Source organism: Parastagonospora nodorum, assembly GCF_000146915.1.
Source record: "Parastagonospora nodorum SN15 chromosome Unknown scaffold_18, whole genome shotgun sequence".
NCBI classification, from domain to species: Eukaryota; Fungi; Ascomycota; class Dothideomycetes; order Pleosporales; family Phaeosphaeriaceae; genus Parastagonospora; species Parastagonospora nodorum.
The window spans coordinates 245499-269213 of record NW_001884566.1 but is presented as its reverse complement, the minus strand read 5'-3'; the positions used below and the strand labels follow the sequence as shown (position 1 = coordinate 269213).

The 23715-nt window shown below is 52.9% G+C and overlaps 12 protein-coding genes across 12 annotated transcripts; 7 read left to right on the top strand and 5 right to left on the bottom strand.

Annotated features, from left to right (window-relative positions):
* Positions 1 to 493: 493 nt before the first annotated feature.
* Positions 494 to 1017, bottom strand: SNOG_10971 (hypothetical protein; the record flags this gene model as incomplete). Its single annotated transcript, XM_001801175.1, has 3 exons — positions 494 to 574; positions 655 to 768; positions 988 to 1017. The coding sequence occupies 3 exons, from the start codon at positions 1015 to 1017 to the stop codon at positions 494 to 496; spliced, it is 225 nt and encodes a 74-aa protein (XP_001801227.1).
* A 285-nt stretch (positions 1018 to 1302) lies between these two features.
* SNOG_10970 (hypothetical protein) lies at positions 1303 to 2251 on the bottom strand (the record flags this gene model as incomplete). The annotated part of the gene is made up of 3 exons (XM_001801174.1): positions 1303 to 1746; positions 1813 to 1975; positions 2035 to 2251. 3 exons carry the CDS (start codon positions 2249 to 2251, stop codon positions 1386 to 1388), a joined length of 741 nt encoding a protein of 246 aa, XP_001801226.1. The 3' UTR covers positions 1303 to 1385.
* Positions 2252 to 2612: 361 nt separating this feature from the next.
* On the bottom strand, positions 2613 to 6981 carry SNOG_10969 (hypothetical protein; the record flags this gene model as incomplete). The annotated part of the gene is made up of 2 exons (XM_001801173.1): positions 2613 to 6833; positions 6883 to 6981. The coding sequence occupies 2 exons, from the start codon at positions 6979 to 6981 to the stop codon at positions 2613 to 2615; spliced, it is 4320 nt and encodes a 1439-aa protein (XP_001801225.1).
* A 417-nt stretch (positions 6982 to 7398) lies between these two features.
* SNOG_10968 (hypothetical protein) lies at positions 7399 to 8981 on the top strand (the record flags this gene model as incomplete). Its single annotated transcript, XM_001801172.1, has 4 exons — positions 7399 to 7417; positions 7602 to 7782; positions 7818 to 8756; positions 8807 to 8981. The coding sequence occupies 4 exons, from the start codon at positions 7399 to 7401 to the stop codon at positions 8979 to 8981; spliced, it is 1314 nt and encodes a 437-aa protein (XP_001801224.1).
* Positions 8982 to 9628: 647 nt separating this feature from the next.
* SNOG_10967 (hypothetical protein) lies at positions 9629 to 10584 on the top strand (the record flags this gene model as incomplete). The annotated part of the gene is made up of 1 exon (XM_001801171.1): positions 9629 to 10584. The coding sequence occupies one exon, from the start codon at positions 9629 to 9631 to the stop codon at positions 10427 to 10429; it is 801 nt and encodes a 266-aa protein (XP_001801223.1). The 3' UTR covers positions 10430 to 10584.
* Positions 10585 to 10822: 238 nt separating this feature from the next.
* SNOG_10966 (hypothetical protein) lies at positions 10823 to 12589 on the top strand (the record flags this gene model as incomplete). The annotated part of the gene is made up of 3 exons (XM_001801170.1): positions 10823 to 11536; positions 11566 to 11657; positions 11743 to 12589. The coding sequence occupies 3 exons, from the start codon at positions 10823 to 10825 to the stop codon at positions 12587 to 12589; spliced, it is 1653 nt and encodes a 550-aa protein (XP_001801222.1).
* A 225-nt stretch (positions 12590 to 12814) lies between these two features.
* Positions 12815 to 13417, top strand: SNOG_10965 (hypothetical protein; the record flags this gene model as incomplete). Its single annotated transcript, XM_001801169.1, has 1 exon — positions 12815 to 13417. One exon carries the CDS (start codon positions 12815 to 12817, stop codon positions 13415 to 13417), a length of 603 nt encoding a protein of 200 aa, XP_001801221.1.
* A 386-nt stretch (positions 13418 to 13803) lies between these two features.
* Positions 13804 to 15013, top strand: SNOG_10964 (hypothetical protein; the record flags this gene model as incomplete). The annotated part of the gene is made up of 2 exons (XM_001801168.1): positions 13804 to 13888; positions 13944 to 15013. 2 exons carry the CDS (start codon positions 13804 to 13806, stop codon positions 15011 to 15013), a joined length of 1155 nt encoding a protein of 384 aa, XP_001801220.1.
* A 550-nt stretch (positions 15014 to 15563) lies between these two features.
* On the top strand, positions 15564 to 16877 carry SNOG_10963 (hypothetical protein; the record flags this gene model as incomplete). The annotated part of the gene is made up of 2 exons (XM_001801167.1): positions 15564 to 15785; positions 15909 to 16877. The coding sequence occupies 2 exons, from the start codon at positions 15564 to 15566 to the stop codon at positions 16875 to 16877; spliced, it is 1191 nt and encodes a 396-aa protein (XP_001801219.1).
* A 174-nt stretch (positions 16878 to 17051) lies between these two features.
* On the bottom strand, positions 17052 to 19348 carry SNOG_10961 (hypothetical protein; the record flags this gene model as incomplete). The annotated part of the gene is made up of 5 exons (XM_001801166.1): positions 17052 to 17206; positions 17248 to 17308; positions 17452 to 17942; positions 18121 to 18429; positions 18643 to 19348. The coding sequence occupies 5 exons, from the start codon at positions 19346 to 19348 to the stop codon at positions 17052 to 17054; spliced, it is 1722 nt and encodes a 573-aa protein (XP_001801218.1).
* A 486-nt stretch (positions 19349 to 19834) lies between these two features.
* SNOG_10960 (hypothetical protein) lies at positions 19835 to 21654 on the bottom strand (the record flags this gene model as incomplete). The annotated part of the gene is made up of 7 exons (XM_001801165.1): positions 19835 to 19888; positions 19950 to 20012; positions 20067 to 20685; positions 20738 to 21096; positions 21153 to 21250; positions 21301 to 21399; positions 21450 to 21654. 7 exons carry the CDS (start codon positions 21652 to 21654, stop codon positions 19835 to 19837), a joined length of 1497 nt encoding a protein of 498 aa, XP_001801217.1.
* A 226-nt stretch (positions 21655 to 21880) lies between these two features.
* On the top strand, positions 21881 to 23386 carry SNOG_10959 (hypothetical protein; the record flags this gene model as incomplete). Its single annotated transcript, XM_001801164.1, has 6 exons — positions 21881 to 21970; positions 22022 to 22096; positions 22149 to 22236; positions 22749 to 22809; positions 22853 to 23265; positions 23349 to 23386. 6 exons carry the CDS (start codon positions 21881 to 21883, stop codon positions 23384 to 23386), a joined length of 765 nt encoding a protein of 254 aa, XP_001801216.1.
* Between the last annotated feature and the right edge of the window lie 329 nt (positions 23387 to 23715).

Below are 23715 nucleotides of genomic sequence, written 5' to 3'. Positions count from 1 at the left end.
CCACCACCAACTATCGCTCACCACTAAATGATGTCAACGCTCGTCAAGCCCCATATTTGGACCCTGAGACGCTACGTAACGTGGCTTTTCGCGGGCCCCAGAAGCTGGCATGCAAGCCTGCAAACGGGCGCTTCCTCTCGCTCGGACCCGCCTCGTCACTGGAATGGAACCCATGGGTCTTTGCGACTACCACCAGTCGCCTTCTACCAAAATATTTACAGACCGCTTGCAGCACGCGACCGTACGAGCCCCTTCTACCAGTCCATAGAAAATTACTGGTACAGCTCTTGTAGCAGCAGTTTCATTCCTCTGCAGTAGCGCGAGGGCGAAAGGTCGTATCTGCAGCAACTATCAGCCTACTGTACATTCACGTCATACCCCCCACACAGAACATGGAAAACAAACAACATCACGGCGAGCGAGGTCAACAAATGTTGCTTCTGGTCCGCGTTACCGGTACAGAACCGCTCCCCTTACCGCCATCATCTGGATGTCATCCAGAGTTGAGATTCCCAACGGCTCTCCTCACTTCCTGACCTGCAGTGTTGAGGGTTTCGATGCCGTCATGCACACACTGCTATGTGTGTTGTATCCATGTACGTCTTGCTAATATCAGCGCAGAAGACGTTGCGGACGCATTCATGTCTTACATACAGATGTGACGTAGCGCGCCATTCCCACTCTCTGACCCCTTACCGCCGGTTTAGTGCGCAGATATGTTGACGACGTCAACCTGAACTCGATGGTACATGTCGCAACGTCGACCAACTGTAGAGATGAGTGCATTCACCTTTTAATCATTCTTCCCCTAGTCTGGAGAGAGACCTATGTCCTCGATACGGATTGGTAAGTGCTGAAGTCAAGGGCTTTGCCGCCACAACGAAATTGCTGTTACTGTTTCGTAATGAGACAAACGTCTTTCCATTCAGAACAACACACTGCACGTTGTCGAAGTGATCAGGGCGCCACAGATAGCATTTGCGAGACCTTGCCGTCGCGATCGAAGCCTGGTGACATGGTGCATGGCTTCAAGATATCGAATGCCCCTGATTTACTCTCCGTCGCCGCAGATAGCATGCAGTAATGTATTTTGTCATCGCGGCACGAACAGTATCTGCTTCTCACAAAGGTTCTAACGCTGCTGTGATTTGGTAATGCCTATACGGGACTTGAGATTGACGGAGAATCGAGTATTGGTGTTGAGATCTTGTTGTTTACAATTACATGAGATGCCCGTTAGTGGAGTTTGACTATCACAGGGGGACATGCACGCCGTGCCAACAAAACTGCAGAAAGTGGATTTATCCCATAGTTGAATGTACCTCGCTATCGTCTACGCCATGAAAATGCCACCACTCCTACCTCATTCATCCCTGACAACACAGCTACACACTCTTCCTCGGCTGCTCCTCACCCGCCATCAACCTGTACCCCTCACTCCCCTTCTCCGTCTCCAAATCCTCCTTCTTGACCTTCTTCATCTTCGCGCCAATCTCCGGGAACTCAAATGTTGCACTCCTGCCCCCCTTGAACCCCTCCCATGCCCCAAACTTCTGCCAATTAGTCCACGTCAACGCACCAACCCACGGCTGCACATTCCACCCCAACTCGAGATACACATCCGTGCGGTTCTGCAGCTTGCCCGTGATGTCTGTGATCTGGTATTTCGGGCGCTGGTTATGCAGATGGAGCTCCCCCCTGGGGAAGAGCAAGTCCTTCTCGTCCTTGACGCCCTTGGCTTTGGCGGCAGCCTGGGCTTTCTTCGACTTCTTGGGCAGCACGGATTTCTTGCCAGTTTTAGTTTTGGTGTCGGGGTGGACAAAGTGCAGTTGGTTCCAGGGCGCGGTGGAGGAGGCGAGGATGGCGTCCCAGATGATGGCTTCGGAGGGGGGTTCGGAGGCGCGGGGAGAGGGGTAGATTGCTTTGAGGTAGAGGAAGACTTGTTTCGTGTTCCAGTTGAAGAGAGTGCTTAGATCTATTGGCGTGTCAATATCAAAATAAACACTGCTTGCGCCCAATGAATGGGAAACGTACCAGCATCCAGATCGAAGCGCACATTCGCATATTCCTCTTTCTTGTAGCTGTAGTAGTGTGGCCGCCCTTTGACGACTTGCACGTTGCGCAGGCTTATGCTGGCGCGTGGGGTTTGTGGGGATATGAAGCTGCTGAGCGCAATTACGGCGGCTACTGTGAAGGCGACGGTGGTGAAGAAGCCGAAGACATTCTGCAGTCGCACGAGTGCGGAGTGCATGTTGTGTGGGTTGTGCGCCTTCTACCCCGCGAAGAGGAGTGTGTGGACGCGGATTGGGGGAGCAGAGGCAACGGCGTAGGGTTGAATGGTGGGAATGGGGAGCTGTTAGTTCTGTGGTTCTAACACGTATCTGGAGCGCGGAAGTCGGGGCTCAGCCCTATGGGAACCACGCTAAGCATGTGCTCGGCTAACCAGGGTTCACAGCTCAATCCACCAGGTTACAGCAAGTTGACATATCAATGCAGAAGTAAAGTTTGTTTGATGTTCATCATTTGTAGTTAATATCTTCCTCTTCTCTGCAAGTAATCTATCAAGAGACCACTAAGCAACCATAATATCTTTCTCACTCAGCAACCGCCATCTACTGCGCGGCTGGCGGCGGCGCACCACCTCTAGGTCCACGGCCACGGAAGCCTCCACGTCCCCGGCCTCGGCCTCTGCCTCCCCGTGCATCTAGGTTAGCTGGCGGAGGCACGTTCGAGTAGTTCTGCGGGCGAAAGTTGGGGTTGTTCGGAACGACGCCCTCAGAAGGATCGCTCATGTCGGTGACAGTGAAGCCACCGCGGTTACCTTTGGGGCCGCCACGGCCACGAGGAACAAAGTCCTGAGCTCCGCCACGGCCGCGCATGTGGTTCCCGTTGGGATTCTGGTTCTGGTTTTGAAACTGGTTTCCGTTTGCTTGTCCGCGTGCAGCAAAGCCACCGCGACCGCCACGTGGTGGTCCGCCGTGGATGGGCAGGGTCTGTTCGGCGCCTTGTTGCGGTGCACCATTCTGTCGCGGCGCAGCACCACCGCCGCGCCCTCCGCGGGACACTCCATTGCCATTGGCACCACCAAAGGCACCTCGGTATGAGCCACGTAGAGGTGGTGGAGCGCCAGCAGGTTGAAGTTGTGGTCCACCGGGAGCACCAAATTTGGGCATGTTGTACGACGAAGGAGCCTGCTGCGGACGCTTGGCAGTTCCAGCTGATGAGTATGACACGACCTGACGATCAGTCATGTTCAGAACAGCGGTGGAAGGAACGGTAGAGCCTCTAAAAGGTGAGCATCGGTCGCCAAGTGAAGTGCCGCTCATGAAGGTTGCGTCGAAAACAACATCGAGTAGCATGACACGGGCGGTCCTCGTCTTTCCAATCACTGTGCCGGCAGATCCAATGGGAACTCTTCCAGAATCCTGAACATAGACAATGCGATCACCAATCGTGAACTCTTGGTCATGGAGGCGTTGCTCCGCATCGGAAGGCTTCAACAAGGCGTTGCGCGGAACTTTGCCAATCTTCTTCGGCTCGACATCCTGTGTGATAGGCAAGTTGGCATCGGCAGCCTGCTCGATCAGCTTGACAGTATCTGAGTCGAGCTGCTCCGCATCCAGGGGAACTTTTTCGAAACTCTTCGTCTGGACCTCCTTCAACCACGCAACAATCTCCTTGATCTTCTGCTTGGCGACTTCGGGGGCGTAGAAGTCCGTGTCCTGCCAGCCGTCACCGGTGGGATTGTTGATGATAGCAGCAACAAAGTCAGGAAATTTGATCATGTACTGAGCAAGCAGGTCAATAGCCTTCTGGCTGTACTCCCAGCCGTTCGCGGACTTCCTGGAATAGCCCAAGACCTTGAGCTTCTTCGCCTCGAACTTCAAGTTCAAACCAATGTTCAGCTTGAGACCGCTTGAGTTGACATTGAATGCGGAAGTCAACTTGGACAATGCTAGTGGAGGCATGTTCAATGAACGTGCGACAACATACGAGGGCAAGTATGGCGTCGTCTGTTCCGCCCTTCTGACAATAGCACGTCCAAAATCCGGCTCCTGCTTCTTCAGCTTCGCAACCATGATAGTGGCCTTATTCTCAGCGTGGCCAACAACTTGCAGAGGTCGGCCATACGCGTAGTCACCAAGGTAAAATGCTCGCGCACCCTCTGGGAATTCTTCTTCGATGGGCAATGCCTCCTTCTCTAGGAAACGAGTGTCCTCGCTGATGACCTGGTCGACAATGGTCTGAGTGGCGTACTCCACGCCCGCACCCTGGACCTCGCCATACTCCTTGATAGTTGCACCTTCATCGGTCTTTCGGAGACCCTTGAGCATTTCTACATACACAAGGGATTCAATTTCACCGATCATAATGCCCAGGCGCTTGCTGTAGAACTTTTCGATGCGGTCGGCCGTCTTCTTCCAATCGGAAATCTGTCGTGAGTCGTGCGGGATTGCAACTGGGACTGATGGCCCTGACTCCGGCAACACATAGTCAAAGAGCTCGTCAGCCACTTTGACTACTTTCGCCTCATGCAAAAAGGGGTATCCCACATGGACCGCCTTGCCGAGCTTCTCTTTCGCGTGGCTCACTGGCTGTCGTGGCGCGGTATCCAGGAGGGTGATCGTCATGCTCTCGTTGCGACTGTCTTGCTGAAAGATGTTGACACTGGCGAACTCAAGCTTGCCATGGAACGGCAAGACCTTGAGACTTGGGAAACCAGCCAACGCAGCTGATCCTGTCTTGACACCGTCCATGAGACCAATGTAGTACTCAAGACCTTCCATAGTCGGCAATTCGTAAATGTTCTCGATACACTTGCAGTGTGGTAGATCAGGAAACACTCCAGGTAGAGACGATGGGTAGATAAAGTCCAAATCCCTCGAATACGTGAACTTGAGCGAGACCCCAAAGGAGTTGCGAGACTTCTCATCTGCAGTGAGATCATCCTCTTTGGTGGCCATTGCCTTCAACAGGCGGTCCTCTTCAATGAATGGAATTTTGACCACTGCCTCCCAGTCCTGCTTCTTGCCATTCATGTCGAGGGTAAAGTCTCGTGGGTAGAAGTCGATAATCGGTGAGTCTTCGCTTGTCATGAGAGGATGGTATGCCTTTGGTACGATCGATTTACTTCGATCTGGCAAAACGCCCATCAACTGCTGGAAAGGCTTGAAGGGTTGGCCAAGTTTAAAGTCGATGTTCGCTTTGATTCCCCTCTTCACGTCAGAGATCATGGGCGAGTAGTGGTAACCGTAGTACCATGGCCAGGATGCTACACCACGGTAATAGTAGTATAGTACCCACTGCAGACCTTGCACGTAGTTCTCAGTGAGCTTGCGCAACTCCTCCTCATTGCTGCGGTCCCATTCGAACTTGCTCTTGTAGTAGTCGTTCTTCCAGGCATCGAACTTCTCGTCATACTTCTTCTGCATCTCGTTCTGGGCATCTTCGGCTGAAATGTCAACAATCTTGGCGGCCTCGTACTTCTGAATGACCCGCGTGATGGCCTTGGTTGATTCGTCGTCCATGTTGTCGTCTTCGTCATCTTCATCGTCCTCAACCAGCTTAGGAGGCGCTGACACCTGAATGTGACGGTCGCCGTCGTCATTTTGAACAGTCTTCCACACCAAGTGCAACTTGTCTGCCAACTCCTGAACGAACTTGCGATCTTCTGCGTTTAGTTCCACTGGTAGATCCAGCGGGGCCGGCTCCTTCTTCTCCAAATAATGTCCTAACCAGCTCTTGATCTTGGAGAAGAGCTGCTTCTGTTGCGTCGACATGATAACTGTACCACGCCGTGCAGTCTTCTGCATGACATCCTCCTTCTCTAAACGCTTCCCCTTGAACCATGCGGCATCTGCGTTTTCTGATTCGAAGTGTCGGTATTCAATCTGCGACAATTCGTCGAGCAGAAGAACAAGACGTTCCATGTTTATGACACCCTCCTCATTAATGTACCCTTTACCCTTGGGTAGCACCGTCTTGTAGACGTTGAACATGAGAGCTAAAGCACCCTCGTTGATGTGCAAGTGCGGAAGATTGGGAAGGAAATCGTTACCAACAAAGAAAGCCATAAGGATGAAATCGTCAATGACTCGCTCCATATCAAATGGAAAGCCGAGAGCACCAGGCTCTGCTAATTCCTGGAATTCCAGCTCCAGATATTCTCGAACAATGCAAAGGTGCATGAGGTAAAAGTTCTGGTGTTCCAACTCCTTGGACTTGGTCTGGCTCTGGCGACCAAAAGTCACCTCCTCACGCAACAAGCAGAAATGAGGGTCGTGGCTAAGCAGACCCAACATGATCAGATCTGCGTCGAGGCCGTACAAGCAGTGGCGGCGGTTTGGGTCGTAACCCGGTTGTGCCTTTGCCTGGCGGATATACTCCATGACTTTGTGTTCTCCTTCTCCGGGTACCTCGTGACCAGACAGAACGACTTCCACGCCCTGCCAATCCATGTCCTCGGAGACCTTCTTGTTTATGAAGTACTTCAGTTGCTGCGTGAGCTTCGCCATGAACGCGGTACCGGGAGTAATGCAATTGCTATCAAATGCTTCCTCCTTGGGCATCTCGACGCCCTCACGGATGGCCTTGTCACGGGCCTTCTCCGCATCGAGAGCGGTCCTGAAACGACGCGCACGCTGCTGGTTCATCTTGGCGCGCGGGGCGACACCATCGATGGCCATGAAGAAGAGCTGCTTGGGCTTGATCTTGCCAAACAAATGCTCGATGTAGTTAAAGATGTCGAGGAACATCTGGTCCTCGGATTTACGGGCAGTCGCGCCATCGGAGTCGTTGTGCGTGCAGTTGTGAATGATACCGTTCATGTCAAGCTATGAATCATTGTTAGCCACATACTGAGAAATGCGTCAGGCTACGTACATAGAGACAGTCGAACTCGGGAATGCGATTCTCCGCAATAAGCTGAGAGATGCCCGGATAGCGCTCGGACATCCATCGAAAGAACTTTGGGACACCCATGGTTGCTGCGGGTATCTAGGAATAGCTTCGTTGAAGATGAGGCAATGCTGCGACCGCAAGAAGTCCAAGTAGCGGGTTGCTGTCGCAAAAGCGAACGTATGATAGAGAATGAGGGAAGAGGAGGAGCGCACGAAGCGCGCGGAGGGAGAGAGGCGGTAGAAAGTTGGGGGGCGGTTCTCGACGCTGTGGTCTTCAAAGAGCGGAAGGGTAGTTGCAGACGCAATTGATATATCGCGGCGACATGCCAAGCGACCTGGAGTGGGTCCGCTTAGCGGTAGCTCTGATCCTAGGCGATCCCGACGCGATCTTTTGGCGGAGCGCGTCGTGCGGGCAGCTTTCACTCCGCAACCACCATTTCCTGGACAGCCTCACACACTTACTTGACCGACCTCTTCACACGTGGCACTGCTTGTCAAAATGGACGAGACCATGAGTGGTAAGTGCAAACCGACCATCATATTATCACAACACCGTCACAAGCAACATCCATGTAGCTTGATTGTAGCAAGCAAACCAGCCATGTTGGTCTCAATCGGGTCGCAACATTGCATGTATAATTATGCTGGATGAAATTGACTCTGCAAATCACATGTCCGTCGGATACTAATATATGCGCGCAGATGCAATCGACGCCCGCGAGATGGACGACCAGGAGCAGGTCGAGCACAAGATCATCAACGAGGAGTACAAGATATGGAAGAAAAACTCCGTATTTCTCTATGACATGCTCTACGGACGCGCGCTGGAGTGGCCGACCCTCACTACGCAATGGCTGCCAGACAAGAAGCCGTATGTTTGCATGCGATACAGTCCTGCCATGCGCTGACAATTCGCAGAGTCGAAGGCACCAACATGAGCCAGCACCGCGTCATTCTCGGAACGCATACGTCGAACCAAGCGCAAAACTACCTCCAAATCGCTCACTGCGAAATACCCGACTTCCGTGTCCCAGACCTCTCTGAACTGAACGAGGAGCGCGGTGAGATTGGCGGACATGGCAACGCAAAGCGACCATTCGAATTCAAGATTGTGCAGAAAATCAACCACCCAGGCGAGGTCAACAAGGCGCGCTACCAGCCACAGAATCCTGACATAATAGCATCACTATGCGTAGACGGCAAGGTGCTGATCTTCGACCGGACCAAGCACCCGCTTCAGCCCAAAGGTGATGCCATTCAGTTTGAGGCTGAGCTTGTAGGACACACAACAGAGGGTTTTGGGCTGAGCTGGAGTCCACTCAACGAAGGCCACCTCGTAACGGGTAATGAAGACACAACTGTTAAGACATGGGACATCAGATCTGGATTCTCCAAGACCAACAAGACTGTCAGTCCGACTGCAACATACGAGGTCCACAGCGCGACGGTGAACGACGTTCAGTACCACCCAATCCACAACTTTCTCATCGGAACCGCATCCGACGATCTCACATGGCAGATCATCGACACCCGCATGGAGTCGCACAAAAAGGCGCTCTACAGGAAGGAAGCACACGAAGATGCTGTGAACTGCATCGCTTTCCACCCCGAGTTTGAGATGACCATGGCTTCAGGCTCCGCAGACAAGACCGTCGGTCTTTGGGACTTGCGAAACTTCGAGAAGAAGCTGCACAGCCTGTCAAGCCATCGCGGAGATGTCATCGGTCTGCAATGGCATCCTCAGGATGCGGCTATCCTTGCCAGTTCCAGCTACGACCGCCGTATCTGCATGTGGGATCTCAGCAAGATCGGCGACGAGCAGACCGAGGAGGAGGCTGAAGATGGGCCACCAGAACTGTAAGCACAGCTATGATCTTTCACATTGTATACCACTAACATACATTTAGGCTGTTTATGCACGGCGGCTTCACGAACCGCATCTGCGACTTCGACTGGAACAAAAACGACCCGTGGGTCATGATGGGTGCCGCGGAAGACAACCAGCTGCAGATTTTCCGTCCCAGTCGCAAGCTTGTCGAGCCACTGAACAAGACAGTCAACCACGGCGAGGTTTCAGATTGAACGCCTGAAATTTACTATGGAGTTGGCTGACGTGGTGTCCACAGCGTGGGTCTTCGTTTTCTGACGATGACATTGATCTTGATTGGAAGGATGAGAGTAGTCAACAGTCCTCGTCGTTTTCATCCCCTAGCAGTTCTGCGTTGTATGAGAGCTCATCTGCGTCTTCAAAGCCAACAATGAACCAGCCAACAGTACGTGCGAATCAGTTAAAAGATCTTTTAGATGAAGTGTTTGCGTTTGAGAAGACAGATCGCCGAAAGAAAAGGCGTTAGGCGTTGTTACGGTAGATATCCTCCTTGGCCAGATGGCGGCTCTCTCTAGCTTTCAATTGCGTATAAAGGCAAACTATCCTTTACACCTTTCGAATGCATGCTGCATATTAGTGTAGTGACATCCTAATGTATTGTTCAAGACGATGTATGATTGCTCGAGTCAGGCACTATGTACCCCTGCACCGGCCCAAGCTCAACGTCCGAGGTACTCGATAAGCTCCAGAGCTCCCCGCAAACGTCATCTCATCTCCACGATGTGCGAGCAAACAAATCGACACCGACTCTGAACCAGGGGCCAAAAAAACCCCGCAGTCTCTTTGCGAATGCACTAAAACATAGAACCATATACCTGACCAAAATCCCCATCCACCCAAAATGCTCCTCCTCGGCCTCACAGGCTCCATCGCAACCGGCAAATCCACCGTATCCTCCCTCCTCTCCAAACCGCCCTATTCCCTCCCCATCATCGACGCCGACCTAATCGCGCGCCAAGTCGTCGAGCCCGGCACCGCAGGCTACAATGCCATTGTGCAGTACTTCTCGCCCAGCACTCCCGACCTACTCCTCCCCGATGCGACTCCCAAAGGGCGGCCCTTAAACCGGCCCGCGCTGGGCCGCCGCGTCTTCGGCTCGGGCGAAGAGAAAGAGCGCGATAGGAAGAAGCTGAATAGCATCGTGCACCCCGCCGTGCGCAAGGAAATGTACAGACAAATGGTTTGGGCGTATTTAAGAGGCAACTGGGCGGTTGTGCTGGATGTCCCGCTGCTGTTTGAGAGCGGGTGGGAGCGATATTGCGGGACGATACTAGTCGTCGGCGTCACGGATCCGAGTATACAGATCGCGCGGCTGCGAGCGCGCGATGCGCATCTCACGGAGGAGGATGCGCGGAATCGCGTGATGAGTCAGGGGGATGTGAGGGAGAAGGCAGAGCGGTGTTTGAGGCGTGGGGAGGGGAGGGGTGTGGTGGTGTGGAATGATCATGATAGAGGGTATCTGGAGAAGGAGGTGCAGAGGGTCATGCAGGATGTGCGGAGCAGGAGTCCGAGGTGGTGGACGTTGGCGTGTTGGGTTGTGCCGCCGCTGGGAGCGCTGGCGGGGTTGTGGAGTTGGTATCGCATGAGGAAGGTGCAGCTACAGTGGGAAGAGGAGAAGAAGAGGGCGAAGGCGAAGCTATGAGAGTACGCTGCACGATGCGAGCTTGTGTCCGGCTACGAGGCTAAGTGATCAACTATGTTTGACATATCTCAAAGCTGTCGCAAGTGTTCGTGCTGAGTGTTTGTGTGCGCAGAGATATCCTAGCAATTGGCAGCACGGATACTGTGTCACGATGATTGCTCTCGAGTTTCCCTCAGTGTTGGATCTGTGCGTCTCGTATGATGGATACTTTATCTGCCTCTTCGCTGTAGTACTGTTCCGTGGCTCTCGCTTTCACTTCTCTCATGTCCCGCAGTTATGCCGTCATCCACCACCTATTCTTCCTCTTCTTCTTCTTTCCGCCAATCCAACCGCAAGACACGTCACCCACTCTACCCTTTCAGTTCCAAACGTTGGGTACCGAGTCATCATAACATGAGCTCCATCACGCCTGCCTCTTTCGTCGACGACGGTAGCTCTTTCGAAAAGCGCATTCTTCACCCAACACACAATCGCAAATCGCTCAACGATGCCGCCTCAGACACCACATCGGCATACTCAGGCAGCTACATCGACGATGGCGCTGACATGCTCCTTCCCTCACGACGCACACCAGGCTTCGGTCCCATCAATCCGAAATTCTACAAGCAGCGCAAACGCAAAGAGAACGAAAACGACGCATGGAACAACGACATCCAAAAAGCCGTGGGGGGCGACATCGGACGCAGCCTGGAGAAGTTACGTGGTATCGGCGGCGTAGAAGTGAAGCGTCACACCGACACACTCGACAAGCACGGCAAGAGAAGGAAGGACACCATCACCATCCCGCTGCCACGTAGATGGGGCACATTCATCATCAAAGCCGACGACGGACGCGTCATTGTCGTCGACGAAGATGGCGAATTCGATTCTGGACCACAGTTGCAGCAAGAGCCGAGGAAATGGGTCAAGGCGCCGACTACGGCATCTATTCCTCCGTCTGAGGAGAGAAGGGAGAGTAAGAAGAAGCATCTCGGGCCGATCAAGTCACTCATGCCGATCCCGGAGTCGGAGTATGAAGAGGGTTATGTCCTGGAGGGAGAGGAAGACCTCATGTCGCCTACGGGGTTCTTCGTGACTGGTGGCGCGAGCGGGTGGCTGGAGAGGAGCGTGTCGCCCGTCAAGTTTCGACAGAGTAGTCGGCGTTCGAATTCGTTGAAGCCTGCATCGCCTATACGCTCGTTGCCGGGAAGTTGGCCATCTCCACCACTATCACCTTCGAAGGGCGCCAGTGTGTCAGACATATCTAAAAGTTCGGCAGAACCGTGGGGTGGAGCGAAGTCGCGCTCATCGAAGAAATCACACAGGTGTTCTAGACATGGTGATGATAACGTGTCCACGGAGAGCTACTCAACATATAAACTGGCGACTGTGGAAGATGCAGCTGATACTTCATCTGCGAATGGATCGTTGGTGAAAGAGGGAGGGTGGAGTGGTAGTCAAAAGAGCAAGGGAGATGAGTGGGATGGAGGTCCCGATGGTAATGAGACCGGCTGGGGAGGGCACAAACAGGCAAGTGAGAATGGATGGGATGGCAGTAAGAACATCTCTAGCAGCAGCATCAAGTCCAGCCACAGGAGCTCGAGACCTGCTGATAATACCGACATATGGTCCGAACAGCCTCTACCTAGCAGCATCGCGCTTGAACAAACTCTACCCAGTGGCATCTGGCCCGAACAGCCTCTACGTAGCGGTGTCAGGCCCGAACAGCCATTACCCAGCACCCATCTTGCTCCAAGCGTTGTTCAGAACTGGATTGGCGACCACGTCAAGACCGTCAGCGAAGCCAGCACCCACAAATCTCGGTCCCACAACCACAAGCACCACAGCCGCAGCCGCTCCCGGGGCCTCAGCGAAGCAAGCTGGGACGGCTTCGAGAAGCCCAAGACCATGAGCGACGTCAGCGTCGCCGGGACAGGCAGTGAAAGGAGCTGGCCCGAGAGTAGACAGCGCAGTCGTCGAAGCAATCGGACGGATAATTGGGGAGGGAGTCAGGAGGCTAATGTGGGGGAGAGGACGGACAGTGAGAGTGGACGTGGAAGTAGGTATGAGAATGGGTTCGATGAGGATAATGGGACGTATTTGAATGGGAGTTGGAGTGGGGTTAAGGTTAGGGTGAGGAGTCGGAGGGGGAGTATGAACGCTGGCGTGTGGGGGGAATAAAGTGTCACGGGATTTGATCGCTATGATCGAAATATTCAGGAGCTTGTGGCTAATGGTGTGTTTCGAGTGTTCTTCTGTGCAAAGAGATTAGATAAAAGTAAGTTTGCACTTTAAGTCACGGGATCGGAAGAATCCAAAAGCGATTCGGAACAAAGATATTGAAATGACTTGAAAGAAAAAGATAATAACAGGCGTATTCAGGAGAATGTGGAATTGGAATTGACTATGGCGTATGCATTCCGCCATCGAATTGCTCCCGTCAGACAGCAGATCCAAACCCTCAACACCAAGCCGCAACAAGAACACGGAATCATCGGGAAAGCGTTTGCTCAAACGAACTCCGCATGCGGCAATGGTTTGCACTTTCGGCAGAACCAACGAAAATCCAGCCATCCGCTGTACACGAACAAACTCGCGTGCATATCGCCTCAACGCGAACATGCATGCAGCCTCCCTTTTGCGCACAGCGTGTCGAACCACGGCAAGCTGCGTGTAACTCGAGAGCGCAAAGCGACCACCCAACCCCTCTCCGATCAGCACGGCGTCGACGTCAATGTGATACTACCTGTCTCGCCGGAGCCTCTCACAGCCCGTCGGCGCGCCTCAGCATCTGCACGTCCTAGGATGCGCGCTGCAAACCCGCGTGAACGTGAACGTGAACGTGAACGCGGTTTTCCTTTCGCACCTCGATCGCGTTCGGTGGCGTCGCTCTCCGGCGTGCTCCTAGCCAATCTCCACGCCCGCATTGACCGGTTTCATATGCAGAAAGCAGTTTTGGGGCGTGTCATCCCTGGCGGTGGGAAAGGCGGACGCGATGTGTGCCCTTAGTACGTGAGAGACGCGCTAGACGCATGTGGGACGCGTAGAGTGTCTAATACTCTTCGTGTCCCGCTGCTGAGGTTCTGCTTCACTTTACTCTTCTTCTCGTGTGTTCTGTCTTTTGTGGTGATTGTTCTCAAATGTCTGTATGCTCATGCTTGTGTGAGCAGAGAGATTGTGTGTGTATCTGTTACTATTCGGCGACTGGGCGCGTGCCGGTTTCGAGACACGTTCTGTTCCCCGCTCTCGCGTCTACGGATTGAACACGACAACTCCACACTTCGACTTCAGCACCACCACCACACTATCTGCAACATCGACAATTGGCTTCGCTGTCGATTATCCGCACCTTTTATTTCACTGAATCCGTATTTCCGACTTCGACACTCTTTACAATGGCTTCAATTACGCGCCAGCCCTTCGGCGAGCTTGGCGACTCTCGTCTCCAGATGCTTCAGAGCGCGAAGAACAAGCAGAATGGTAATTTCTACCATAAAAATGGTTTTTGATTCAGCTCTAATCGTGTTTTCTATAGCCATCTCTGCCAACTTCGATTCGCCCATGAAGCCAACTCCAACCGCATCCACCGGCAAGCGCCAGCGTGCACCCGAGATCTTCGAAGATGTCGACTCTGAGAACATTGACCCATCCGTCTTCGCTTCACCAACCAAGAAGTCCAAGACCAGCTCCTCCCTCGACTTCGGCTTCATCAAGCCCTCCAAATTCAATCTCGTTTCATCGCCGCAGAAGAGTGCCTCGCTCAACGCCACCCCCTCAGCCATGTCCACCCGCAAGATCCTCACGCCCTCAAGCACAAAATCAACACCCATCAACAAAAGCCGCGGATCCCCCAAGAACAACCGCATCAGCGCCATCACCAAGCGCCGCGCCTCGTCCTCCCCATTCCGCCGCGTCGACCCCCCCTCCTTCAACCAAAGCAGCCCTTCGCTGCCCTTCAGCATCGATGCCGCCCTATCCGGCACCATCTCAAGCTACACTCCCAAGGCCAGCGTCGCCGCTACCCCCGTCACCGCGCCACCTGCCCCTGTCGTCTCCTCGCTCGAAGAGTCTATGCCTAAAGGATGGTTCTTCGAGATCCACGAGGACACCCCCGAGCAAGAAGCCGCCAACTTGATGGAGCACTCCGCGTCTGTCCTTGACATCTCGTCCGACGATGATGTTGCTACTAAGCAGCGCAATGAGGAGCAAGAGCGCGGCAAGGAGAACATTCCTCCTCCGGACTTCCTCTTGTCTCAGCCTCGCGTACACTCTGCCACCGAGTCGGAAGTTGAGGTAGAGCTCAAGATCGAAGAGCCAGTCAAGCGCCCTCGCCTTCGCAAGATTGTTCAGGATGCAATGGATGAGGATCGTCGCCCGCTTGGTGATCTGGCTCCGTCGGAGTTTTATGGCGAGGGATGCGATGCTAGCTCCTACGTCACTGTGGATGCGGGCATTGAGAAGCCGTCGAGTTTGTCGAAGGAGTTTGACTTCAGTTGCCTGTCTCCTGAGAAGGAGACAGTTGAGGCCGTCGAGGAGGTTGTCGCCGATGCTGTTGACGAGAACGCTGCTCCTGTCGAGCAGGCCGTCGCTGATGTTGCTGCATAAACGAGTCGTTTCTTTTTCTGTGGTCTGGTGTATAGCTTCCGGGCACCTTGAGACTTTCTCTCTTTTCTTTCTTTTTACGCTGCCATTTGCCCCAATTGGTGGTGTTTCTTTTTGTCAAAAGGTCTGTTGGGTATAAGGTTAGGATACCTTGGCGTCTATGGTGATGCTTTCATGATACCTACTCTCTAGTCACGCGTGTGCTTGTCTCATTTCAATCTACGATTACTACAACTTGCTATCTTGTTCGTGTGATGTCTTGACTTATGACTTTCGCCTTTTGATAATATTTGTAGAACATATTGCTACTCTATCCGACTGAAATGGGAAGTGCTCTAGGTCATGTGGAATGGTAGCGTCTGCGGTATACTAATCAAGTTACCAGAATGTACACCTTCCACAACAATCGTGTATTGAGGAATGAGCCTTTCGTCTGGTATAGTCCGCCCCAGTACTACGCGTCGATGTTTCTAGCGGTCGTCACCTACAACGCTGGATATATCTCTCCATCTCGGTAGTCTTACCCGCAGCACTGTTCGATATGCATGTCTCAATGCTTACCTTCCTCTCCCTGGGCTTGATCTCCACAGTCCTAGGCGCTTACTCAACAAACTCTACTCAAGTCTGCTCCACCTACTACGGATCGAAGTCGACCAAAAGCATCCCAAGACAAACCAAGACCAAAAAGTCTTCCATAACAGTCAGGCGCGTAAAAACGATCAACCCTGTCAAGACAGTAACCCTCAAGCCCGTCACCCGAACCAGCGCTCGTTATGTGAGTGTTACAGTAACCAATACGGCGTCGCGAAAGACGGATGTGTTCACCAAAACGGCCGAGTTAACCACGTACTCGATTGACACCGTGACGAGCACGACTGTAACCACGGTTTTTGAGCAGACTGAAGTCACGCTGCCGTACGCCACTACCACAACTACCATCAGCACCGATGCAGACTTTCTCCCGATCCTCAGCGACTATGCGAATTACGCGCCGGAGGGTACTGCAGAGCCAACAACAGCATACGAGGACACGACAACGACTGACGACTACGGCTATGAAACAGTGACCGACGACTACGGCGAATACACGGAAACATCCTACTCCAACCCCACCGAAATACCTCGCATCTTCGGCCGCGCCGCCCCAGCACCAGCGCGTTTTCCCACCTCCATCTCCTGCGAGAAGAGGATCATAGCTTACACCACTATATCTGCCACTTCCACCGGCCGCAAAACTTCCACCAAGACTCTCCCCGCCCGCACTGTCTCCGCGACAATCACAGGCACGCGTACAGTCCGCATCCAGCGCAACCCGCGCCCCGCAACATCCACAACGACGTTCAGCACCACATACGTCGCCGCGGGTATCGACGTGCGCCTATCCACATCCACGACTACATCCACACTAACGCGCGGTGTGCCCGCTACAACCGAGACAGCGTACCCAGGGTGCGGTGACGATAACTTCATCTCGCAATACGACGGCTTCAGAATCCTCGGCGGCTTCAGCCCAGAAGACGAGACCAACTCCATCAACGTGACGCTCAGCGACCCGCCCACTGACCAGGTAACGTGTTGTCAGCGGTACGTCCCCCACTCCTCCCCCCGCAACATCTTCCATGCTAATGTGAAACGCAGCTGCCAGACGCAAGACAACTGCGCGGGCTTTTACTCGGGCTACGGGACGGAGTGGAATCAGGATCGGTGTATTTTACTCGTCGCGACGACGTGTCAGCCAGCCGAGGTGCTGTTTGAGTTCCACGCGCCGAGGAATTATGGGGGAGAGGGGGCGGGGGAGTTTGGGTATGTTGTTGGGAATGGCGGTTGTGGGAGGGTGCAGTATGATGGGGGGAGATATGATCGGTAAATTGGAAGAGGGGGTTGCGGCGGAAAGGATTTCAGCGAGAAATCTGGACGGTGGTTGTTTTCTTACATATCTGCGGCTGGGAATGTGCATTGCTGTGTCATGTGTCAGTTACTTATCCGCGATTCTTTTTAACGTCTGATGGCTACGCATGGAGGAATTCGACATGGTGGCTTTTCATGTCGCGAGGGGTCGAGAGGCTTGGGAGCCTCGTTCATGCGGTTCGATCGCCTTACATTGTACTTGGTTCAATGGACGGGCGAGGTGCAGCTCAGGAGCAGTGTTTGATTTCAAGTACGACATCTTAGACAGTAATGGCAGGATGTCGAATACTATGTCTTGTTTCATTTCAGGGGGAGTATTAGCAGAGTACTATGTCCTCCATACTTCGGCTGTTGAGCATGGCTTCCCCATCCATAATCCCATGCATATAACTTTCCCCTATCAGCTTGTATGTTCCCCCTCCTGCCTTCCTCACGATATATGGCACCCTCGCCCCTGCAATTATCATAATCTCGTCCCCAACCCGACTCCCCACCGGACATAACCCCACCAAACCCTTCTCACTCACACATACCTGGCTATCATACATCCGCCCCATCTGACATCTATAGCACGCAAACGCTAGGAAATTCTCCTTCACAAGCTCATCTACCGCACCGGTTTCACTTGCCATCGCCTTAGCAACTGCGTGCCCGGCTTTCATGTGCGAGTTTGGTGTGGCGCGGACCATTTGGCTGTTTGTTTCGGCGACCTCTGTATCACCGACGGGGATGCGCCATTCTGCTTCTTCTTTTTCTTGGGCTGTGTAGCGAGTGCTTTGGGCGAGGAAGAGAGATATGTCAGCGAAGTAGGGGCGCAGGGAGGGCCAGGAGATTTGGTCGTCGAGGCCAGGCGTGAAGGTGTGGCCGAGGGATGCGATTGTGTCGATGAAGAGGGAGGGGAGAGTGAGGTAAGGGAAGAATAGGTCTTGGATGGGAGACAAGAGGAGTTTGGAGGGGCCCGAGGCGGCGTAGAGGCGTGAGGTTGTGTGCCATACAGACCATGGCTTACGCAAATCCGCTGACCCTGAAGGAAGGGGTACCAAGTCAGCATATATCTCATGCAGTTCGGGCAGATATAGACGTACAGTCTGGCACCCACGAAGGCAAATCTGTACATACCCCGCGTTGCCTACAAAGCGACAAAACATCATCGTGTCCATGCCGTAGCAATGCTGTCGCAGTCATGATATACGCTTGCTCACACGACAGTGTATAATCAGCAACAATTTCCTTCGCCGCCTCATCATTTGCAATACCCAGCAGCGCGAACACCCGATCCCGCGGATCCGTCGCGTCTATACGCTGCGACTTCGAGTCCTTGACAATCACCCTATCGAGTAGCGTACGAAGATCATGACCCCCGGATACCAAATATTTCCTCCTGATGCCGATGAGTGTCGTAGGTAGCGCGTCCGACAACATATTCGTGAGCCAATTGTCTTTCCAGAATGCTTGGACGTCGCCGTGGACATCTGGGTGTGACCGGCTGCTGAAGATACGGAAGTACAGTGCTACCGCCCATAGTCTAGTTATCATCAGTCGCTCATCCCAGGCGATATATAATTCTTGACAACCAACCTAGTAAAATCCACCTCATCATGCCCACACCGAAACGTCGCAACCCGCGCATTCGTGCACTCTTGAATACACCATATCCGCTATCCCAGTAAGCCCAATCTGCTCACCACGAACAAGAACTTCACCACGTACATGAAACCACCCACTCTCCCCCAAATTAGACATGATCCACCAAAACGGATACTCATCCCTCCTCGCCATCTTCAAATGCTGATCCCGCATCTTCGAAATCGCTTGCTTCGTCGCAGCACTACTCTCCCCATCCCCATCCTCATCCCAACGCAAAAGTTCCTCGGAGCTCAAATCCCAAAGCCCCAGTCCGATCAACTCATCGCCGAGTTTCCGCATCTCGCGCACCGTGTAGTAAGTATCCGGCGTCGCCGGACCGAGCCAGATGATCACCTGCGAGGCGGTCTGGTAGATATCGCGCATGAGCTGGACCTGTGATGTTTTCTCGATGGGGTCGTGCTGGTTGATGCAGATTGCGTCGGCCCAGAGGAGGATGTCGTGGGATTGGGATTGCAGGCTTGCGAGGGCTGTGGCGAGGCTTTCTGTTATGGGCATGGAATGGTTGTTGATGGTCATGGTGTGGCTGAGAGTGTGGGAGCCCCAGCAGTAGGATAGGGCTAGGAAGTTGGAGGAGTCTTTGAGAGAGGTGTGGAACAAAGTGTATTGGAGAGGAGTGGAGGGATTGGTGGTCTTTTTGGGTATTCGCAAGAGTCGTATTTCGTTGCTTTTGCTGTCGAGGGTCTGGTAGCGATATGGCCCAGGCCGGCTGATTATCTTCTGCTCTTCCTCTACATATGAGCCGATTACATCGCGATCAGGAGTTTGTCCGGATCCGGTGGCCATGGTTTTGATGTGCTCAATGGGGCCAGTAATAAGAGAGTCGCTGCGCCTCAATTGCATCTTTGCGCCAGCATGATCAAGTTCTAACTATTGGATCGATTATCGGAGGATTAAAGCAGAGTGAACCGAAAGCTTTCCTGGGATCTATAAGCTGCGATCTGGTTTGACAGTATGTACGCATGTGTAGTCTGCTTGTGCCCTTGTAAGTGCGGGGCACCGACTCGCCCCCATCTCGGTCTGTTACCTTCGCGCGCGCCTAGGCAGATGAATTGAGCAAGTTGGCTTTGCAAGCCCACTTGTATGCATAGGATTATGACACGTAATTCGTGTGTATATTTCTCAATTTTCGATAGCCTACCTAGGTAATGGAAGCCCGATTAGGATGTCAATTACATCACATAGGCCTGTGATCCTTCGCAAAATAAGAGCGTAATTCAAGCAAACCCGCAAAATTCTCAGTGTATGCACCATAGTCCTTTCATCGAACGATTAGGACTCTCTGTGAACGCATCGGACCCAGAAGTCCTCCATGATCCAGATACCCTACGTGGGATGTCAGTATGAAAGCCGTGGCAAGAGGCTTGCAATTAGGCGATGAGCTTACCGCATTGTAGATATTGGCTGGATTTTCAGGACGGGAGATCGAGAAGTCGAACTTTCGCAACAGCTGTGGGTCCAGTCAGTATTCTTGTTCACGGTTTACGTTTCTTTGAATACACACTTCGACAAAGATCTTGTTGAATTCCATAAGCGCAACATTCCTTCCAAGGCACTGGTATTTGCCGTAGTGAAAGATGAGATCAACGGTGCCGGCCATGTGGTCAAACTTCTCTGGGCTGGCCTCAATCCATCGCTCAGGGCGGAACAGGTCTGCGTCAGGACCGAAAATCTTCTTTGAGCGGTGAATACCTAGCGGTGATGAGCCAATCTGCGTTCCACCGGGGATGAATTTGCCATTGATGGTGTCTCCACCGGCGGGGACTGTCTTGAAGAAGGCGCCAGAAGCAGGTGGCATAAGGCGCATCGCCTCTTTGAGGACAGCTTGAAGATAGGGAAGTTGACGCGCTTCAGCATCCTTGACGGGTGAAGAGACTTTTCCGTTAGCAATGCCGTCAGCGATCTCCTTACGGAGCTTGCTGTATGAAGTCGGGTTGGTGAGGATGTTGAGCATTACAGTTCGGATGGTGCCTGCAGATGTATCACTACCAGCGACGACCTGGAGTAGAGCCTCTCCAGAAGCTTCTTCCTGCGTAAGACCATGGCGGATAAAAGAGCCTAGCATATCGGGGTGGGACTTGGCGTCCGGTCCGTACCGCCGTGCTACGAGTTTCTTTGCAATACTGCGTGATAGGGTCAACATGAGTTTCATCGTTGAAGATTTACGAAACGTACCCTATGAAAGCCCCAAACCCAAGCTTATCGCTCTCTGAAGGAAGCAGTCCCCGCAGAGCACGGGACTGGAGCAGATTTGCGAGCGAGGGAACATCTCCCATCACCATCATGATAGGAATGAAGGTCTTCGTGATGCTGAGGTATTCGAAGACGTCACTATCATTCTCGAGATAGCCAAATGCTTCACCGAAAGCTAATTCACTGATGACATCCAGGGTGAAGAAGGAAGCCTTTTCGCCAAAGTCCATGGGCCGGTAGTTGTCAGATGTCGAGATGTACTTGGTTTCGATCAAGTGTACGAGGCTGCCAATTAGTAAGTCGATAGAGCCTTCCATTGATTCGTTCTCCTTGCCCGAGTACTATTGATAGATCCATTAGTGATTACATTACCAGAGGCAAAGTTGGGGAAGCTTACGCCGGCGGCCATCTTGCTTCGCAACTTGGTGTGAGCAACCTCATCGCGCATCGAGAAGAGGTTGTCACGTGTAGGGTCGAACTTCATGGCACTGTACCCTACATAGCTTTTAGGAAATGTTTCAGGCTACGAGACAGGGTGCCCTTACAGTGGCCTCGCGTGTACTCGGAGCGGGCCGCCATCATCTTGCGCAAAACCTCAGGGTCATCCGTAATGAGCTCATTAGGACCGACTCGCGCGAGACTGCCTGTAATTGTGGTCAAATCGGGCTCGAAAAGTGGATCAAGATACGCGCACCATATTTGTCGTTGACTTCCTTGAACGCAATCGGCTGTCGGCCCTTGAGAGATTCCCGGATCATCCATCCCTTGGAGAAGGACGCGAACACTGGCCCAGGCACATGAGCAAGTCGCCGCCACTGCAGCACCCAGCGCACGAGGTAGGTAAGCAGAACAGCACTGACTGCGCCAATGGCCAGTGTGGCCCTGGTGATGACAGGCATGGAGGCGAAAGCGGTGTGTCAACTCGTGGCACTGATTGTTGACAGCGTTGTGGTACGATGGACCCGGGGGGTTGGAATTCGAAAGACAACCCTTGGAGGGCCCCATTATCACCAGGGCGCCTAGGGCCGCCAAGCGATTGCGGCAAAACCCTCATCCCACAACCTCTGCCGGCGGCTGCAACGAAAAGGAAGACTCCGCTGTTGCATGCGGTGCACCTGGAGAGCCATGGCAACACATGAATCTGACGACCTTGCCTCGACGACGGCTAGCAACGAGCTAGAGCCTGGCTTAATCGCACCACTCGAGCCGGACTCTGTAAGTGCCCACTTCGCGCCTAATGAACCTTATTCCTCTAACGGCCCGCAGAACATCGACACCGGCTCCGACTTCGACGATGGCGACTCGGCTATCGAGAGCGTAAGTCAGGCGCGTGAGATGACTGTAATCTGATGAGGCTATCTAGATACATATGCTGATCACGTGATTGCCATAGTTGGCCAGCTCGACGGCATCCATCAGGGACGAGTTGATCAAAGAAGTCAAGGAGCATGGTCGCTCATACTCAGGATATATGGAAGCCAGTAAGCATACTTCTACTTTTAATCGTGTGCGACAGTCGGTAGTGCATGATCCACATTCCTTGATGCATCAAGTGTTCTGTATTGATTTGCACAAATCATGTATCGCGGAGGACAATTCCAGAACAGGGGTCGAGAGGATATGACATGCCACGGCCATATCACATGATGCGAGCAGGACTGAGACTGACGATCACTACCAGAATACGTGCTTCCCATGGACGAGGTAGTACATCACAAGCATCCCTTGTAAATGATCCCTGACTAACGTGCTGGCCCAAAGGAAGAAAGAGAACGATTAGGTACGTCGGTAGTATCATGACTAGACGTTACGACTAATCTTTGCAGACTTTCAACATCACATCGTATGGCTCACACTGGAGCAAAAGCTCTATCTTGCACCGATCAAGCACATAAACCGCGCACTCGATGTCGGCTGCGGGACAGGGATATGGGCTATAGACTTTGGTACTTCACTTATGCCACCTTAACTAACATCAACTTACTCTTCCTAGCCGACGCCCACCCTGAGACCGAAGTCCTCGGTGTCGACCTCGCTCCCGTCCAACCCCACAAGTAAGTCCCTTATACCCCATTCGCACCACCACTAACAATCCAGCGTCCCCCCAAACCTTAACTTCGAGATCGACGACCTAGAACAAGACTGGACCTTCTCGCGCAAATTCAATTACATCCATTCCCAGATGATGATCGGCGCCTTCTCCGACTGGCCCCGGTATATCTCCCAATGCTTCAACTTCCTCGAAACAGACGGCTACCTCGAAGTCCACGACATTGACCTCGTCATCAAATGCGACGACGGCTCGCTGCCCACAAACTCCGCCCTCGTTCGCTGGCATAACTATATGCACGACGGCGCCTCCAAAGCCGGTTTCCCACTCGACCGCATCTCCTACGTGCCGGAAATGATGCGCAAAGCCGGCTTCGTGGACATTGTCTCTGTGCCGCACAAGTGGCCGATTAATACTTGGCCCAAGGACAAGAAGTTCAAGGAGTTGGGCAAGTGGGTTAGTGAGAATTTCAATTGGGGAGCGGAGAGCATGAGTCTTGCATTGTTTACAAGGGCGTTGGGGTGGTCGGTTCAAGAGGTGCAGGTTTTTGCGGCGGCATTGAGGGCGGATTTGAGGAATAGGAAGTTGCATGCTTATTGGAATTTTTACACTATTCATGGGCGTAGACCTTGATGGAGTTGAGGGGAGTTGGGGAGGTGGACGGCGTTCAGGCTGCTGCATTAGTTGACTAGCGCCTTTATTGGCTTCTGCTGTCGCGATAGATGAAGCAATATTAGGTATCATGAATTACAAAAGTTGGCCATCGTTGTTCGAGCCAAACTAGGCGGTGCGATAACTTATACGGTGATGATCAAAGTAGAGAGTAGTTGATCGGCAAATTCGAGTGTCACCAGAGATTCAAGGCGTTTGTGTAATAGTAATATTCGAGATTGGGTATCATATGTGTACA